Genomic DNA, 20,360 nt, shown 5'->3' on the forward strand with positions numbered 1-20,360 from the left:
TATCTTGAACTATTTTTAGGGCTACGGTTAGGACTCTTATAAGAAGATTATCTCTTAGATAGATTCGTGTTTTTCCAACTAGACAACTAGACTCTATTTCTATTAGTTTTTCTGGGATGCCAATTCACTTGCTGCGCTCTGTTAATATCTTCAGCGATTTCCTCTTAGCGGATAATCCAATGGCTCTGCCATCTTTTCCCAGCTTGTCTACGTTCTCCCCTCTGTTTTTGGACCGCTGTGACCCGATCTGCTTGGCGGATGCTTTCACCTAATTAACGCCGCTTCATGACAGTAGTTGCAACTGCAAGCTGCATGCTGCAAGCTGCAAGCTGCAAGCTGCAAACTGCATTTGGCATTGTGAGGCAATTAAGCTCTATTTGAAGTGGACTTTAACGACTGCACCCAGAGTTTAGTTTAGTGGAGAGATGAGTGGAGTGGAATGGAGTGCCGTAGAGTGCCGTAGAGTGGAGTTCACTTTGGAGAGCCTCCAGATCGGATCGGATCGGATATTAGCGCTGTGGGCTTTGCACATGACGTGTGCGTGTCGCCATCCCATCCTCCTCCCATCCTCGTCGTGGATGCTCCTCAGTCCATAAAAGCGCAATTTGTCGTAATTGTTTAAGCAGAAAGAAATAACAGCGACGAGCGAACGAAGCAACCAACAACCAACAAGCAACAACAAAACGACACAAGGCATAAAACAACTTAATAAAAATTCCGCTGCTGTGTCGTACATCGTTGGCATTATATCGTCGAAGGAGGGACGAGGGATTGCCAGTTGGTGTAGCCGGGTTTTTGGCTTAGTTTCGCCACTGGAACCCCACCTCCACCCTCCTCCAAAAAACACCAAGTAACAAATCAAAATAAACGCACAGTGTGCCGCTGACGGGTCGAAGGGTGTGATTCTCGGCATTCCTCGGTATAAATCTCACTTAGCACTTGTTTTTCGTTTTTTTGTTTGGGGATACCGAGCCATCAAATGCTTACAAATAGATTAACAAATAACGGCAACAATAATAACTACATGTAGTACATCTGCTGGCTACCGACGCCTCCATATGTTGCCACACCACCACTCTAAACGATAAACACCGTAACTGTAGCAAGAACAATAATATAACAACACAATTGGCGGAGGAACAACACACAGCAAGTCGCATAAATCAAATCAAGCAATGCGGGAAATCGAAATGGGGGTAAATTGTTGTGGGGTTCTGGCTCTGAAGTTCTGAAGCTTTATTCTGAAGCTGCATGTGGCAGCATTTGTTCTCAAATCGAGGAAACAACAATCGATGGCACTTCTAAACGGAATCCCAAGTGCTTGGGGATCCAAAAACTATGGTGTTGAAGGAACAGGCGACAAAAATAAAAGAATTGGAATGAAACAAAAAAGGAATTGCGGTATTCAAGCAAAAGGCAACCAAGTTATAAGGGATTAAAAATGGTTATTTTCTTTTTATACATTTTTTTCAAACACATCCCATTTGTCGGCTGTCCTACCTAACTTTTTGGGTATGGGTGGGATTCTCTGGATTCGATTGCTGTCAATGACAGGACCAAGTGTCGCCCTGGAAGCCTCTTCAATGTCCCAATTTCCCACACCTACACATCGCAATCGGTGTGTGCATTTGATTTTGATTAGTATTTATGGCTGTTTAAGTACATTCGAGAGGGGGAGACTTGGCCATTACTCGCAATGGGAATTTAATTGTTGGCCGGCCACTTGAAGGCTCCTTTCATAATTTTTCCGGGGAGAACCCCTGAAAGTTTTCCACCAACAAACAAACAAAAAAATAAATAAACGGGGGAAAAACAATATAAAGAGCATAAAACATGTCCCAACCGTTACAGGACTTTTTGCCTTGTTGCGCAACATGTTTCCATGCTTCCCATCCACCTGGCTTGGTTATTTGGTCCTGAAACTCAGTTTCGTGCCTGGCTTTTGGTGACCATTTCACTCCCTACCCCCATTCCATACCATCATCATCCTTCGGACCTCGTCTTCGTTAGCATTTTTATGGCATAAAAATTAAAAATGAATTTTGATTGTTTTCTTGTTTTTCTTTATATTTTATTTTAATTTTCTCTCTCGTTATTTATACTTGTTTTCCTTTTTTTTCTTCTCATTTTCATTTGTGCTGTGGTCCCGGCTTTGTTTTAGTTTTCATGTCGCGTACTTGACGTTTTTCATTTCTTTTTCTTTGACTTTTTTTTTGTTTCTACCTCGGCCTTTGTTGCTGGTAATTTGTTCTTGTTCTGCATAAGTTTGCCGCGAAAGGGGGTGGTTGGGTGGAGGTCGTGGGAAGCCTTGCATGGCCAAAGGACATTCCAAATGGAATTGGATGCTACTAGCGTGTATGTGAAAGTTTGTTGCGGCCTCTTTTATAATCATTATTTCATTAAAGGTTTTCCTTTTCCTTCGTTTAAGGCAGAAGCGAAGGTATTTTATGGTTCATGTCTCAAGTCTTTCGTTATTTTAAATTATATTGAAAGATTCCCTACCCTCATTACCCTTTTCGGCATTTTTATTCGCATAATTTCATTATAAATATTTTCGCCCACTCTAAAAGCTTCGATTTTCCATGCGCTGCGTATGCAAATTAAATTTACATTTATTTTTCGTGACTCGATGCAAATTTGCGCAATGCGAGACAGGTGGTGTGGGTGGTGGGTGGTGCTTTCCAGGGGTGGAGGGGTTAAGGGGGATCCCGGACTGACTGATGGGCTGGCTAGAGGGGGCGTGGTCCTGGCTGTCTCTACCGCTGCACGCTCAGCACGTTTATTCGCACTTAATTCGCACTTTTTGACACCTTTGTGACCGAACGTGAACCCCCCTTGCCCTCCTGAAACACCAAAGTCCGTAAAGTAAATATACAAACCCCCCAATCCCCTCTTCACATGTCAGCGGCATAATGTGCGTACTGCTGCCAACCGAGAGAATGGCGCGAAAAATTATGCAAAATAAATTAATTACCAATTAAGGATGGGGATGATGCAGCACAGCTGTTGTCCGTGGATTGCAGCCTTCTGATTTCCAAACCCCCTTTTGGGGGTTGCAATTCCGCTTGGATTTCCGCTGCTGCGTTTGTCACATGAGCCCCGCCACTAATTAGTGCCATTAAAAGCGCTCCACATGAGAGGAGAATGGAGAATGGAGAATGGAAAATGGAGAAGGAGAAGGAGCAGAGAGGAGAACCCCTAAGCGAAGGGCCAACCCCCATATAAAACGTGACACAAAATTGCAGCGGCCAAATAAATAAACCATAAACATAACTGACCGCAGAGAAAGAAATCAACTTAATTCCATGAGGTTCGTTTAAATGGGTAAGAGGTAAGAGGTAAAATGAGGTGGTGGCCAAGCCAGTAGGCAAGTAACTTCCGTTAACTTGCGTGCAAACCCGTAATTTCCAGGCGGAGAGACCCCTTTGCTTTGTCCCTCGAATTGGGGTTAAAAAGGGTTTAAGTTGCCACTAACTTGGGTCACATGCATATGCATAATTATAGAGCGCCTCGTCCGGAACGGAACGAACCCCTTTCGCCCCTCTCATCTCCTCTTCGCTTAGCAAACTAAACTGTGAAAACGCCAGAGGGGCGACTCTCTCTCTACAAGGAGGCCCCGTGGTATTATACACTTCGACCAACCTGGCCCTGTGAAATTTGAATATTGATTGGCTTTAATGAGTGTCGTTGGTCGCGCAATTAGTTCGGCAAAGGGTTTTGTGGGGGGCTGGGAGTCGGAAAAGCGGAAATGTGCGGGTGCTCAGGGTGGTTCCGCAGGCGGGGAAATTCCCCAGGATCCAGAATATATCATTCCTAGGCTTAACTTTGTCGAAACTTATAAATTATTGTTATTATTATTACATTTTGACCATCATTTGAAATATTTCATAGTAGTTTGCAAAAGTTATTTAGTGCCTGCAGTCAAAATGGCTTAACATAAAACTCTAAAAAAAATAACCGAAATTCGAAAATAGTACAAAATTCTATTTTAAGTTTTAGTATCCTTATCATTAAAAAAATGTAATACTCTAATTTTAAGCTAAATCTTATTTTTTGCGACTTTTTATCTGCAGGATATTTTTGTTATGCTTTAGCCCTATTTTTCGAGTGCATTGGAACTCCTTTTGTGTTTTTTTTTTTTGGACAAGGATATTTTTTCAGCTAAGCACTGGTCAGCTATAGACTTAAAGCGATCGATCGCTGGTCGCGCGCGCTCTCTAACTAAACTAATTACATATCAGTCATTCAGTCAGTCAGTGGGTGAGTCAATCAATCAATCAAGCTGCCAGCAGCAGAGAGATCATTTGCCAGGGGCCTATCTCCGCATCGGGCCAAAATTGGATGCAAATTGAAAAGCATTTTGTGGGAATGTAATGCATAAATTAATTGAGCGGACTTCGGAGAGAAAAAGCGGGGGGCCAAAACTATGAATCTGCAATGAGTGCATGTGAATGCGAATGAGTGAGTGAGTGAGTGCGGCGGGGAAAGGCGGTTGCCTGATAAAGCATTCATGCAGCCGCCACGCCCACCACTAGTGGGCATTTTCAATGCAATTGAAAATGAAAATCTAATATGGACGCGCGAGTTTCCGAGCGGCGTTTAGCATTCGATTTCATTTGTCTAAACTAAATAACAATGAAAAGTCTGCGGAGGCGGAGGCGGATGGGGGCGTGGATGTTGCAGCTGCCAAAATTGAGTTTTGATGCGCTGCATCCTCCATCTCTTTAGGCCACCAGTCCTCCAGTCCTTCAGTCCTGCAGTCCTGTTATTGTTTGAAACGTCGCGTTAAATTTACATAAATTGATTTGATTGAATTTTTATGAGTCGGCGATGCAGCCAGTGCAGTTGACCAACCAACCACCCACTCTGTTATTCTGGAGCTCTTCAATGGCCGGCGGCCATCCAACTGCTGATGACTTTCCGTCCGTTCGGGGAAAAGGGGTATGGGGTGTGGGCGGAGAATCGGAGGCAACCGTCTAATTAAAGTCATTTCCAGCAGCTGCAAAAACCCCTTTAGCCCACCGCCCTCTAACCCTCCTCTTTAGGCCGTGGTCAAGTCGAGGTCACAGTTGGCGCTACATGGCGCAGGGCTTAATGCGAGCCATTTGGCCCGGACCCATGGTCATGGACAACGGACAAACGGACAACCGGACAACGGACAGCGGACACGGACGAGGGCAATCAGCGAAAAGAGAGGCGGCCAAAAGCAGAACCAGACACAGCACACATTGTGTGCACCTTCTGTGAGGTTAGGGGCAGGGAATGATGCACAGCAAGAAAATATATAATCCAAGGTGCCACCGAAAGTCCATTCAAAAAGTTTTAAAATTTTGATTTTAAGAGATTTGGATAACTCCTTAAAATGTCTGTTAAAGCAGTCTAAAAACACTATTTTTAAAGGAAATTTAATAATATTTTTCTGCGTCTTAAATTTAATATTAAATCAGCATTTCTTAGTAAAAAAAAAGATGGTTATTTATAACTATTATAATAATATACCAATCTATTTTCAATCTATATTTATACTGTAAAACTTCTTAAGAATTTTGTAAATTATACAATGTTTTTTGCAGTGTATTGAGTGCAACATGGCCGAGTCATTGCATATTTTTAGGGTTTCCCGGGTGCTTGCTGAAATTTGCACATTGCAACAAACTATTTAGCATTGCATTGCAGTGGCGAAGGTTGGGGGGCTCGCCAATTTGTCATAAATCTCGTTATTTTAAATCGTCGCTTGGAATTCCATGAAATAGTGTGTGGGCAAATGGGCGCTTTGTTTGCAAATGATTTGTTGTTGGCCGTTCGCGTTGCCGGTTTCTCTTAATGCTAACCTTATCGAGGGACAACAGTCAGGGGTATTACCCTCTCCCTGATTTCCTCCAGAAATAGTGAGAATTTTGTAACACATATGCCTTATCTTAAAGTCTCTGTAACTAAATAATTTTACTACCATATTATATCTTTGAAAATGCCAAGAGATGGAAGAGAGTGACAAGGCCAAGTATGGGAGACGATCGGTAGCCTTGTATTGAGTACTTGGCAGCGGGCAGTTCAATCAGGCTCGTTGGTCTAGAGGTATGATTCTCGCTTCGGGTGCGAGAGGTCCCGGGTTCAATTCCCGGACGAGCCCAAGTGGAAAGTTAGTAATTTTTTTTTTTCATATATTTAAAATGTTTTATTGGGGAAAAACAGGAAATAACCATAATCGAGATGGATACGAATGTTTTGCAATATCTCAAATATGTTCACTAATTTTTCGAACAAATCATTTACTAGCATGCCCAAAAGTATGCCTTACATAACTGATATCGCCACACTGGCGCCACCGTTGCAGTGGCACATTTCCCAACACTCTGCCGCAGCTGTCAAATGCCGTTACTTTACGATTGCCGCTAGTATTGGAAAAAACAAATTTGAATAGGGAAATTAAGTGCTTATGCAAAAATAATATTTAAGCAAGTTCTAGTTCACTTTTGGTCAGGTATTTTTTTTTAGCACTTATTTGTTTAACAATATTTTTGGTGTACATTTTCATTATTATATATGTATACCAAATTTAATTTCCTTTTTATTTTAATATTTTAATTTTTTTTGGTTTTGTGCATTTTTTAGTACATTTTTTAACTTTACTTTTTCTTAATAATTTTTTAATAATTCTTATAGAAAAAACCCTGTTTTTCTTTTGTGTTTTAATAGTTAGTTAGTATTTAAGAATACTAGGTATGGCAAGACTTACGATTTCTTGGAAAGGGTTCAGATGTCATAGAAATGTACCAAATACTAGTATTTGACAACACTGATCGTGAAGCGTTCGCTTCGAGAACTTTTTGCCCTTCTCTTTTTGGCAGCGGGCGCGGACGGACGTGCCTTGGATAGTGCTCTAATTAAGTGAAGATTTAAATCAGTGTGGTTAGAAAGAATACTACCATTGAGTAGATAAAGTCTTGTTTATTTGTGATTTATTCTTTTTAAATCCCGATTACTCTTTTTAGAGGAGATTTTTAAAGATTTTTTTCTGAATAAGGTGAGTCTTTGGCAAAAAAAGGTGGTCAAGCCGGCGAAAAACATGGCGGACGCCGAAAATTCGGCGGCCGGCCATTTAAACATCAGCAGTGCTAGCAAAAATATAAGTCGAAGTGATGATTCTAAGAAAAGAAAACTTGTACTGAATAATCTTGATGATCAGCATGTTTTAAAGCTCGCGAATTTAAGTTCTAATAAAGAGTCCACAAGCTCTATGGATTCTGAGAATTCATTTTTTGATGTAATGGACGAGGGCGCTAAAGGTGTCTCATTTCCAGCTAACGAGCCGGTTAACCTCAAATCTCAAGCTACCAGTAGCAACAACAACGCAGTTAGCAACAATGGTTCTTCTGACAGGACTGAAAATCTTTACGATGTGCTCCACGTTGGAGTAGCAAGTGTTCTGCTGGACACCAAGGAGTGTAAGAGTACGGAAAACATCATTGCTAAAAATGGTCTTTATCTTTTTGGTAAAATAAAAGACGTAGGTTTGAAAAATATCTGTAACATAGTTGTATTAGGTGCGAAGCTTTATAAAGTTGTCTTTAAGGAGTGGAGAGATGCCAATGCGTGTGTTTTAAACAAAAAGCTAGCTGATATGAAAATAAGTGCGTTTATACCGAAAAATTTTACTGAAACCAGTGGTGTTATCAGGAACGTTCCTGTTGACTTGAGTGACAAAGAACTTGAGGCGAACATTGATTCGTTGATTGAGGTCAAGAGTGTGGAAAGGATTTGTAGAAAGGTGAAAAGTACTAATACTGATGGAGAAAACACGTTTAAATTGGAGCCTACAGAATCAGTTAAAATTAATTTCTTAGGTACCGAAATTCCGGAGTCGATTTCTGTGTTTGGAGTTATTAACCTAAAAGTTACTCACTTTATTCCCAATGTTAGACAGTGTTTTAAATGTGGACGACTAAATCACACCACAAGTCGCTGCAAGGCTAAGGATAGGTGCAGGAGCTGTGGTGCCCAGGACTGTAAAAATACCTGTAAAGTTAAAAAGTGTATTTTGTGTAATAGCCCAGATCATCATTCCTGGAGTAGGTATGAATGCCCTGTATGGGCAAAAGAGATGCACTTAATGAAACTAATGACGATTCAAAAATTGTCCAGGAAGGAAGTCCTGGAGAAATATTCTTTGCCCAGTGAATTTCAGGTTTTTAATAAGTATGATCAAGATTTTCCTTCATTAACTCAGACAAGCATTCCGGTGACAGTCAACAGAGATGAGGTAGTGAACAAATCATTAAAAAAACATTCCTATGTGACCAGATTAGTGCAGAGACCGACTGCACCTATTATGAAACCCAATTTCCCTCCTTTGGAGTCCTATGAACATGTGAAATCTGACTGGAAATTTAAATATCCAGACAGAGAGGAAATTTCAGAAAAAGACAGTACATTTTTACTCATTAAGGACTTAATTCAACTTATTTTACCTCTTGCTGAGGGTAAGAGTGAAATTCTGGAAAGTGTCATGAAAATACAAAATAAAATAGAATTTTTAAAGCAAGACAAAAGAAAACTAACACGTAATAAATCTGATATGACGACCGTTAATCATTTAAATGCCTATTAAAATTTATCAACATAATGTCCAATCTTTATCTTTTAATAAAAACGATATTGAGTTTGTCTTAAATAACAATAACTATGACATTGCAGTTCTTTCTGAAGTTTTTTCTCACAATGTGTTAAACAATCGAAGAAAGATTGCGCTTTTCAATATAATTGAGAAACATAGAGACGACAATTATGGAGGTGTGGCCATTGCGTTTAGAAAATGTATTAAATTCAAAAGCATTACTTACAGGACTGATAACGACGTTATTGTTGCAACAACATTAAACCTAAACCCCAATATAACTATCATTTCTGTGTATTTTGAACCTTCATTATCCATGGATGATTTCAAGTGTGAAATTCTAAATATTCTTGACTTTTCTGATAATTTAAACAATGTCTTTATTATTGGTGATTTCAATGCCAGGAATACAGTCCTAGGTGATTATACTAACAATGCTCGAGGTAAATTTCTTATTGAATCAATGAACAATGCTGGTTTTGTTTGCCTGAACTCTGGTAGTCCTACGTACAGAAGACATATTGATAGTGCGCAAGGTTCTGTGCTGGATCTAGCTTTCACAAATGCTGGGCTCAGTACATCCTGGGAGTGCAAACCTTTATTTGTTGGTGGTAGTCATCACCACCCTGTAAATATAGAAGTTCTTGATACAGCAATGAAAAGCAGTACCTTCATAGCAAAAAACAGATTATTGAACAGTTTAGGAAAAACGGTTTTAAACGGTGACATTACTAACATAGCTAGTACCATTAAGGAAAAAATTAAAAAATCTACTTACATTATCAAAAAGAATAGGATTCCTAAACTGTGGTGGAATAATGACCTCAAAATTCTTTTCGAGAGATACAAGGCTACTCAGACCTTAGCTAACAGACACCCTTCAATGGATAACTATATTTTAGCTGTCAATGTAAAGGCAGTATGGAAAAAGGCTGTGAAAGCTGCAAAGAGTCTCTCTTATATGGAGAAATTAGAAGAAATAAATGAACAACCTTCTAATCAGTCTGCTTGGAACTTCCTAAAAGCTCTTAAAAATTTAGATTCTGGTAACTATTGTAAATTAAATATGTCTGATCAAGAAAACTATCTGCAGTATCTGGAACAACAAATACCAACGGATGTTTCGAACTCAATGTTTCATGATCAAATAGTGGATGCTGAACTCTTTCAAGAATTTAACTTAGTTGATCTTAACCTGGTTTTAAGCAAAAAAAAGAAAAGTGCTGGAGGTCATGACGGTGTAACTTTTGAGATGTTAAACAACCTTGACTCTAATTGTAAATCACACATGCTGAAGCTTTTTAATCAATTAATCAGAGACAATAGGATTCCCGAGGAATGGAGAATAATTAAAATTATTCCTATTCCCAAAAAAGATAAGGACCTTACGGATTACAAGAACTTCAGACCCATTTCCCTTATATCTGTTTTTGCCAAAACGATAAATAAAATGATTAAGGAAAGGTTGTGTGAATTTATTGAAAGTGAGTACATTTTGCCTGCTAGGTGTTTCTCTTATAGGAAAAACAGATCAGCTGCTATGTGTCTGAACGATATTTTAAACTCGTGTGAGCTATACAAATCACGTAAAAAGTCCGTGGCAATGGTAATTCTTGACCTTGAGAATGCATACAATTGCGTCAATTTGAATTTCCTCAAAAGAATTATGGTTTCGGAAAACATTCCTCCAATTTTTATCAATTGGATACATAACTTTTTTAAAATCAGAATACTAACTCTAGGTAAATACACTAAAACAGTAACAGGAGGTATTCCGCAGGGCAGTTGTTTGTCGCCTGTTCTCTTTAATTTGTACACGAAACGCTTACATCAAATACAAGACAGGAATACTGAGGTTTTTCAATTCGCAGACGATTTTATCATCTTATCCAGTAAGAGATTTTTTCAAGATATGGAGGATAACTTACAGTCTAAAATCAATGACTTCGAACTGCTATGCAGTGATATCAATATGTCCTTCAACTCAGGTAAAACCGTTTCACTAGTTATGTGCAACGGAAATAGTAGAACTCTTAACATTCAAGCAACTAGTGGAGTTATTAGGCAAGTGAGGAATACAAAGTTACTCGGTAGGATAATCTCGTCCAACGGTTCCCAGATTGAACAAGTTAAAAAAATCAAAGGTGATAATAATAATGCGATGCAAATTTTAAACTTAGCAACCACAATTAAGTCAGGTTTAAGACCAAAAGTTGCGACTAACATTTTTAAGACCTTTATTAGGTCAAAGAATGAGTACGCACTCACCTCATATGGTAATCTTACAAAGTCTTCCAGTAAACAGTTGTTCATTACACAGGCAAAATCTCTCAGAAGATGTGTTGGAGTAAATCCTTTTACCCCAAAATTTATGGTTTTTGCTTTAGCTGGTGTTATCCCGCCTTGTTATAGAGCTAAAATCTTGACTGCTAAGGAACTCATTAAGCTTAAAACAATCGATGTTAACAGATTTAATACAATTATTAATTCTAATATTAAAACCAGCTATAAGGTAGTCTATGATTCACTCAAACTTATCATTGACAGAATACAAATTGCAGATCATTATACGTATTTTAAGAATATTGTTATCCAACTAAATTTTTCGTCTAACAACAAAAAGGATATTGCAAAAGAGGAGGCCAAAGGTAGATACAGTGAATTGATCAGTTATTTCAGGCAGAATGATTACAATATCATATCCACGGATGCCTCTGTCACAAGCTCGTGCACAGGACTCGGCATAGCCGCTATCTGTGATAGGAGTAATGAAATGTACAAAATAGAGAATAGAATGAGCTCGGTTCAGGCTGAACTCTTAGCAATTAAACAAGGTTGTATCTTAGCTATTAAATCTAACTGGAGGAAGGTGGCCATACTTACAGATAGTAAGGGCGCGCTTATGGTACTACGTAACAAAAACTGTGATAATAACACAGTATCTGATATTCATAATCTTCTTAGTATTTCGTGTATATCCTCATGCTACCTGCAGTGGATACCTGGTCATATGTCTCTAGACTTAAACGAAAAGGCTGATTTTTTAGCTAAACAGGCCGTTTATGATGGCACTGATATTGATTACAAACTTAGTATAGGTGAAGCTAAAAGATTGCTAAATCAAGAGATTTGGAAAGAATGGGGATCTGAGTACGAAAGATTAGCAAGGGAGGATGGAGGCATCTTTGCGAAGACTTATCCTACATTATCAATTATTCCGTGGCACATAAAACTTAAATGGAAGGCAAAAGACATTAAATTGATTAATAGATTAATGACTGAGTCTACATATGACAATTGTTTTCTGTTTCGTATTAAGGCAATTGACAGCAATCTTTGTGCCTTATGTAATCTGATCGACGATGCCAATCACCAAATTTTTAACTGCCAAAGACATATCTTGATCAGAAGAAAATTTAAAATCTTTAATCGTTTCTTTAATATTTCAGATCTCATTTTATCAAAAGAGCAGCTTTTTTATAGAGAAGTTGCAAAATTTATTAATGAAGCACAAATCAACTTGTAGGTAATTTTTATTTAACGTTAATTATATCCATGTAGAAAGGTAATTCGTGGATTTGCCACCGGCCAACCCCGCTGTTCGGGAAGCATCCATGCGATACTATCCCGATATATCGTATCTGGTCATATGCACACGTCGTGCGACCATCACTATCAGCAAGCATTGCTGAAAACAAAGCCAAAAAAAAAAAAAGAGAACTTTTTGCGCGAGAGAACTTCTTGGAAATATTTAATAAGAAAGAAAGCCCGAAATGGAGTACCTCTACAACGCCAGTGTTCACTGTGAAGACGAGGAGCGCGTCAATTTCTACAACCTGGACAAGTTCTTTGTGCCCCATGTGCAGGCCAAGAATCTGGAGAAGCAGGCCATCCTGCGGCAGCCCGCCTGGCAGTGCCGGTATCATTGGAACCTGACCCCCATCTCCAGTTATTGGCAGGGAATTATCATCACTAATGCATAGACATATATATCATTCAATTTGGAGTAGAACCCCCCGAACTAATGAGACAATCTCCTTGTGCCTTTGCAGATGATGACTATGGACATTACCAAAACCGAACCCGGACTCGTCGGGCTTTCCTCCAACCAACAGCAGCAGCAGCAGCAATCCCAGCAATCCAACGCCGGCATGAACAGCGGCGGCCAGAACAACGGGCCCAATCCCAATGGCAACGGGAATGTGGTCAATGTGGTCAACTCCGGCGGAGCCGGTGGCGGCAACAATGGCAACGGGAATGTCCAGAGCATCGCCGCCGCGGCCAACAATAATAACAATAACAACAACAACGGTAGCCAATTGTGCGCAGGATGCGGCAAGCACATCCAGGATCGCTACCTCCTGCGCGCCCTCGACATGCTGTGGCACGAGGATTGCCTCAAGTGCGGCTGCTGCGACTGCCGCCTGGGCGAGGTGGGCTCCACGCTGTACACCAAGGGCAACCTGATGCTCTGCAAGCGGGACTACTTGAGGTTGGTGTTAGTATGTCATGCATAAGATGGGATAATGTTATTAATGAGTTTTGGGTTTTAAATTATCCTTAATACTTGAGAAAAATACCTAATGGTAGATTTAATTTATTATTTAGATTTTTTAGTAATACAAAAGATATGATAATGTTGTGAAAGATTAATAAGTTTAGGTTTTAAATAATCCCTAATAGAGAAAATTACCCAATGGTAGAATTAATTTATTTATGAGATTTTAGTAATGTTTACAAAGCTAAAACTAACAAATATTAGGACTATAATATGTAGTTTTTTTTTTTTTAATTTGAGGATACCTTAAAGAAGCATAAAACTAAACATTTTGTGTTGATTCAAACAAATTATTTAACAAATTATTGAAAAGCGATAATGTTTAGCTACAACTATCGTAAGAAACCATATATTATTATGGAATTAGTTTCCTTGCTCCTTGAGTTACGGATGTTCTATGGATTTGTTTTGTTAAATATTTTGTATACAAACTTTTTAAGTTTCTCATTAAATTAAATAAACTTACAGATTAAAAAGTTATTAAAGAAAACTAAAATAATCGCATAAATAATTCAGTATATTGTTTATATTATTTAATTCCCATAAACATTTTTAAATCGATGTGACTAACGCAACATCAGTATCAACTTGTAGCGTTAGGATATGAACAATTAAATAATAATTGTGATAATAAAATATGTTAACTAACATTCCTATTTTTGCACCTTAGATATCATACGATACGGAATATTATTATTTAATAACTAAAAAGATTTCTGTGTTCCTTGAGTTAGGGATGTTTAATGTATTAGTATTTCTTAAATATTTATTGTACAAATATATGAACTAACTTTTATAAGCTAGAAGATATCATAAGATATGGAATATTATTTAATAACTAGACAGATTTCTTTGATTCTTGAGTTAGGGATATTTAATGTATTATTTTTATGAATTATTAATTGTACAAATGTATTAAAAAACTTTGTTTATCCACCGCAGATTGTTTGGCAATACGGGCTACTGCGCCGCTTGCAGCAAAGTGATCCCAGCTTTCGAGATGGTGATGCGTGCGCGCACCAATGTCTACCACCTGGAGTGCTTCGCCTGTCAGCAATGTAACCACAGGTGAGCATCGAAACAAACTCCATTCACTCATCGAACCCCCATCCATACTATCCAATCATCCAATCCTATCCTATCCATCATATGGAAGCGACTGACTATATTTCGCATGCATTTTTATGGGCAATTTGCACACAGATTCGCATTCGGAGGTGGCTGCATAAATCCTTTTTTAATCTTCGGCCCATCGTGGCGGCCCCAAAGTGGCACTTGAAGTTTTATTAACGTGCTGGCAGCCGGCAAATTGCCGTCGTTTACAAGCTAACAACACAAACAAATGGGGTGGGTGAAACGGGCCCTTTAGTGTCATACGTTTTCTATGAAAACCGCATAAATTTCGCATTGAATCGAACCCGAACCCTTTTGGGTGCCATCAAGTCATCGCCTTCTCAAATATTTTATTAGACTTGGCCAATTCGTGAAATGTCACTCTGGAGAGCTTTAAACTGCAGCCAGGCTGGTGAAGAAGGGGTCGCGTCTCATTCTTCCCTTTGGTCAGCAATTCCGCCTCGTTTCGTTTGGTTTGGTTTCGTTTTCGTTTCGGGTTTCTGCATTAATAATGAGGGCGCACATATGCCTCCGACTTGCCCAGTCCACAACGAAAACCAACGGCCGTCGTCGATTGTGCAACAAGGGAGCGAACATTAAATATTAAAAATGCCGCCACACGGTGCTGGGCTGGTAAAAAATATTGAAATAAATGTTAAAACATATTGGCATATTGTGAGAATCGTCTCCACCCGTTGTTCGATCCCCATCTCGGGATCTCCCTTTTTTTTCGCTGGGCCTTTGTTCTGCGCATTGCGATTGAGAATTGCGTTTAAAAATGTAAGAGGAGCATCGAACTCGGAGGTTCGGAGGTCACCTGCCCAGGCGGAGGAGGAGCTACCATTATGGTTAATTTGCTAGAAACCATTTGACTTTATGATTAGTTCGTAGGCCCAAGATCAATTATATAAGATTGCCGGCCATTAAAGGGCACTTGTATGGTTGTTAAAAGGACTTGTAGGACATTTTATAGGAGTAATGTATAGAAAATGGTTTTTAAAGCTTATGATTTGAGTTGAAGGTAAAGGAAAAATTACAATTCCAACGTTCTATAAATTCTTTCTCCCAGTTATTGATAATATATGGTTGTTATAGGACTCTTTCATATCTTTAATATACTTTGCATTGTAGTAATGGTATTAAAAGTGCTAATAAGAGCTTAAGATTTGAGTTTATGGTTGCTAAAATCACAATTCCAACCTTCTATGAACTCTTTTTCCCAGTTATTGATAATACACAAAAAAAAATTGAAGCACATATTTCTCCTCCTGCTGCTAATGAATTTTTCACGTAAATTAATTCAATTGCCGAAAAAATCCATTGAGGCGTGGCCGCATGGCCAGCGGCTGCTCCACTTCACTCCACTCCTCGTTGTTGGTTTGCATTTAAAATGCGGGCTTTCATTTGGCAAACAAAAAGAGTTTTCCTGTTGAGAGTCCTGAGTCCTGTTTCTGTTTGGGAAATGTTGCAAAATGCATTGCCGATTGCCTGCGACTGCGACTGTGAGGTTTGCATAATTTCCTGTCGTCAGTTTCGAACGACGACAACATCCTTGCTTGCTCTCCGATTGGACTCCAATCCAAGTCAAATCTTTCGACCGGGCGATTTATATTTTTTACCGTTTTTACCCATATATACAATATATTTTTGTTTTTATTTTTTGGTACTTCCTGTTGACAATTTGCTGTTGGTTGTTGGTTGGTTTCTTCTGCTCGCTGGGGGAGGAGCAGACGGAATGCCCGGATGTGCGAATCCCGCACAGAGGCACTCACTTATCAACATGTCCGTGTCCATTTCCATCGCATCGCCATGTCACAGGTGCGCTCAATGCCAGGCGGCCAGCGGCAAAAGAAGCAAAAGTTTCGCTTTGTTGACTCTTTTCGAAACCCAAATTTTTTGTTGCCTTGTTTTGGTTGATAAACAAAGCGACGTTTTTTACTCACTCCGCCGTGTTCTGCCACGCCCACCGCCCACCGTTCGTCCGTCAATCGATTTGGCCAACGCAACCGAAACCAGCAGGCCAACAAAATGTTGACGTAAATCAAAAGCCAAATTTCATATCCGCTGTAAGTCTGCTGTAAGCTGATTTACCCAGCCTCCTCCGGAATGGATGCAGTGCACCCACGCCCCCCTGGGAATGGGCATCAAACTTTAAACGTTTCTTTTTTTGCAATCATTGGAGGGGGAGGAGGTGAAGTATATCAGGATGTGCATATTCCAGAAAAGATGTGGGTAGTTTTGGAACTTACCAGGCTATTTTTGGAGGGGATATCGAAAGTTTCATTGGAAAACTTAAAGTAAGGTACAAGAAATATTTAAGATTATGTTTTAAGAGGTTTCTAAATTTCCCAGTTTTATTAGAATATTTTTTAGAACTAGTTTTGCAAGACTACTGCCTTTCGAAGGACATCCATATGAAAACTTTAGACAAAGTACAAGGAACATGCTGAATTACCTTTACACCATTTTTCTATCTTTCATTAAAGACATTCCTAACTTTACCAGGTTTAATAAAATATTCAGAATTACTGCCTTTTAAAAATGATCTATATGAGAACTTTAGGCAAATTACACGTAATATGCAGAATTACCCTTTCCCCTTATATTTTACAAGGTTTTGTGTTTTCTTTTTTAAGGAGGTTCCTAAATTTCTTAGGTTTATGAGAAGATTGTGCTGCCTTTAAAAGGACATCCATAAGAAAACTAGAAATATGAAAGATTACTTTTTCTTCTTATATATTAAGGGTCTCCTAAATTTCCCAGTTTTATTCGAATATTTTTTACAAATAATATTCAGAATCACTGCCTTTTCAAAGGTTTTTCCCCCCAGTGCTTCCTATGATTTTCTCCTTTTTTCCGCTCTTTGTCCCCCGTTTGTAATGCGAGCTCCCTTTCGTTTTTTGGTTCGAGTGTGTCTGCTGTTTACTGTTTGCCGGCGTGGGCGTGGCATGTGGGCGGGTGCCTCTACCAACCGTACAGGTGCTAACATAAATATTTTGACAAAGGGCTCCATGGCCGGCTTTCGGCTGGGAGCCAACTTTATTTGCAGTTGGCTGGATGCACTGCCTCCTTCTGCCTCCTTCTACACCAAACTGTTGCTGACAGCGGAGCGACATTGCCAGGCGCTTATCTGACTTCCTTGTCCTGGCTGCCTTGCCTTCCTCCTGTCTGCCACTCAGCTGAGTAGCTGTCCTTCTTCTTTGCTTCGTTTTGCTTTTGTTTTATGACGATCCAGGGTTCCTGGGTTCCTGGAACCGCTGTCAATTGTCATCGCTCATCGTTCGCAGTCGTTGTCTTTGTGCATTTCCCCCATTCACCGTGTCTAAGCGTGTGGAAAAATCGTTTCCACTTCCGACTCTGTCCCTCCGACTTGTCATTCCGTACTAACCACTGCCGTTTTCCGGTCTTTTCTTCTTTCTTTTCTTCAATCAGATTCTGCGTGGGCGACCGCTTTTACCTGTGCGAGAACAAGATACTCTGCGAGTACGACTACGAGGAGCGTCTGGTCTTCGCCTCGATGGCCAATCACCCGATGCTGAAGCGCCACGTCTCCTCGCTGGGCCAAGGATCGCCGACTGGAGCGGCTGGGGCGCAGAACAGTGCCGGCGGACTGCTGGGCGGCGGACCCGGTGGACCAGGCAATGTGAATGGCGTGGGAGTGGGCGGTATGGTGAATGGACCGCGCACGCCCGGCGATCATAATAACAACAACAACGGACCACAGACGCCAACCGGCGGCGGGTCGCCGTTTGCCGCAGCCGCTGCTGCCGCCGCCGCCGCTGCCCATATGAAGAATCAACTGGGAGCGTCCAGCTAAAATAAAGCCCTGGGCATGGGCGCCACTGGGGCTGTTGTATCGGGAGTCGGAGGATCTGGAGTTGGAGTTGGAGCGACGAGTCAGCAGTTCTACTCGGGCTTTGGACTGCAGCACCAGCACCAGCAACATCAGCAACATCAACAGCAGCAGCAGCAGCAGCTCATGGGCTTGGGCCTGGGAATGGGCGGAGGAGGAGTGGGAGGAGGAGCAGGATCCGCCGGTGGAGGAGGAACAGGAGCAGGAGGCGGAGGCGTTGGCAGCATCGGGAGCGGCTGCAAGCGCTACCAAAGAAAGTTCTACAACCGCAACTGAAAGGGAATCGACGGGGGAGAATCGACGCTAGGGGAAAGGATACAGAAATCCAGAATCGATATTCAAATCTTCGTTTGCTTTGACTGAGTTCAAGTTTTATAGATTTAAAGGCTTATTAGTTTAGTAGTAGGCTAACTCTAGCCTACACAAAAGTACTTGCTGAATTTGCAGACATTTTTGGATCTACTATCGTTTAAGCGAGAGAATATGTTTACTTAGTTCTATTCGAGAAGATAGCACCCTATATTTTTTTTTTGTTTCCACTGAAACCTGTACATATTTTCCTTGTAAACTGTTGACTTTTTAGCGAGAACATTTTTTTTTGTATTTCGATATACTCCACCTTATAGATATATTCGTATTTATCTATGTATATGCATAAATAATTTTATTTTCACGCTCGAAGCGTGCGGTGCCAAAACAAATTCAAAGCAGTGCCAAAAAGTTTAAAAATAAACGAAGGATTAAAATGAAGAAAGTGAAGAAGGCGGCTGGAGGATAGGATTTTTGGGACTTGCGAAATCGAGATCCCCACCGATCAATGTTCGAGATTTCAAGCGAGTTCCTTGAATCCCAGAGGAGTCGCAGGAAACAAGAAGGTAGAGACGATGTTAGAGGGCAATTGGCAAAGTGAACTTTGATGTGTAAATATTGAAACATTCTGCACACGACTTAAGCACACATGATTTTTGTTCTGATTCCATTTTAAGTCTGTTGGAGCAACGTTGTTGATTATTATTTAAGTTTAGTTTAGTGCGAGGCTAAAGAATGTTCTTTCCACGGCGAACGTTGTATAGAAGAGCAGCTGGATGAAGGTGGATAATCCAATCCGATGATCGATGATGAGCCAGCGTTAGATGTAAAGAGAGAGCCTAAGCTAGGACGATCTAGAATTAAGGATCTGTGCGTGTGTGTATGTATCGATAACCAAGCGAACTAGTTACAATATGGGTGTATTTATTAATCCTTTTTTTTTGCGCAATCTAATGTAACACTAATCAACATGCGTAATTAGCGTTCGATCGGAGCTAGCGAATATACTAAGTAAAGGGAGAAACCAAAGTGTGTGTATAAGCATCAGTCTATCTACGAGCGATAAACGATAAATGATAAACAATACTACCTATCTATCGAATTACCGAAACTATGTTAAATATCGTAATAATCGTAATAATCAGACCTAAGTAAGAGCGATTACCCAATATTTTTTTTGTATCGTATTGTTAGAGAGCAGGCATAAAGTTAAATCAAAAATATCTAAAGTGTAAGATAAACCCGCTTAGACTTATATATACGTGCATATACATAAAACATAAAACAAAAACACCCCATACTCCGTGTTTTGGACAGCAACAAAATTATAAACAGCCAGAACAAATGCTAAATGCAAATAAAAGAAATCAAAACTAAAGAGAAAAGAGAGTAAAAAACGTAAAAAAACAAAAATATAAAACAAAGCAAAGGCTAAAAACAAAAGGAAACAATAAATGTAATTAACAAACATTTGAAAAAATTAACCCGCAGTTGTTGGCATTCATTTCATCGGCGGGGCTTCCCGGGTAATGGGAATATATGTATATGGTAAATGGTATGTGGTATATGGTACGTATGGCATGATGTAGGGGGTTTGGTTTCCGTTTCCCCTTTCCCTTCCCCACTGCCGATTGCAGTTTGTCGCTTGACATTTGTTGACTCTTTCGCTTTGACGGCCATTAATCACGGCATTGTTGTTGCCAATTTCAAATCCACAGCCCAGACAGCCAATCCGCACCAGAACGGAATGGAAGGCTGATAAATGATGCCTCATATTTTTGAGCCCCGGGCTCCGCAATTGAAATAATAAAACCAAAAACCGAAAAGCTGAACCAGGACCAAACCAACCACCCCCTGAGCCATTGATTAATGAAACTTTAAAAGGGAACACGCGTCTTTTGTCTGCGAGCGAG

The 20,360-nt window shown here is 40.0% G+C and overlaps 1 protein-coding gene and 1 non-coding gene across 2 annotated transcripts in view; both read left to right on the forward strand.

The window, feature by feature from the left end:
* Window positions 1-19,931, forward strand: part of Bx (LIM domain-containing protein Beadex) — a 45,985-nt gene extending 26,054 nt beyond the window's left edge. Inside the window, 3 exon segments of the mRNA XM_070218829.1 lie at window positions 12,667-13,106; window positions 14,115-14,240; window positions 17,718-19,931. Of these exon segments, the coding sequence (XP_070074930.1) occupies window positions 12,667-13,106; window positions 14,115-14,240; window positions 17,718-18,414 (1,263 nt within the window). The 3' untranslated portion in view covers window positions 18,415-19,931.
* On the forward strand, window positions 6,059-6,130 carry TRNAP-CGG (transfer RNA proline (anticodon CGG)). The gene has a single exon. It is a non-coding gene; the product is annotated as a tRNA-Pro (tRNA).
* Window positions 19,932-20,360: the final 429 nt, after the last annotated feature.

Source organism: Drosophila takahashii, chromosome X, assembly GCF_030179915.1.
Source record: "Drosophila takahashii strain IR98-3 E-12201 chromosome X, DtakHiC1v2, whole genome shotgun sequence".
Lineage (NCBI taxonomy): Eukaryota > Metazoa > Arthropoda > Insecta > Diptera > Drosophilidae > Drosophila > Drosophila takahashii.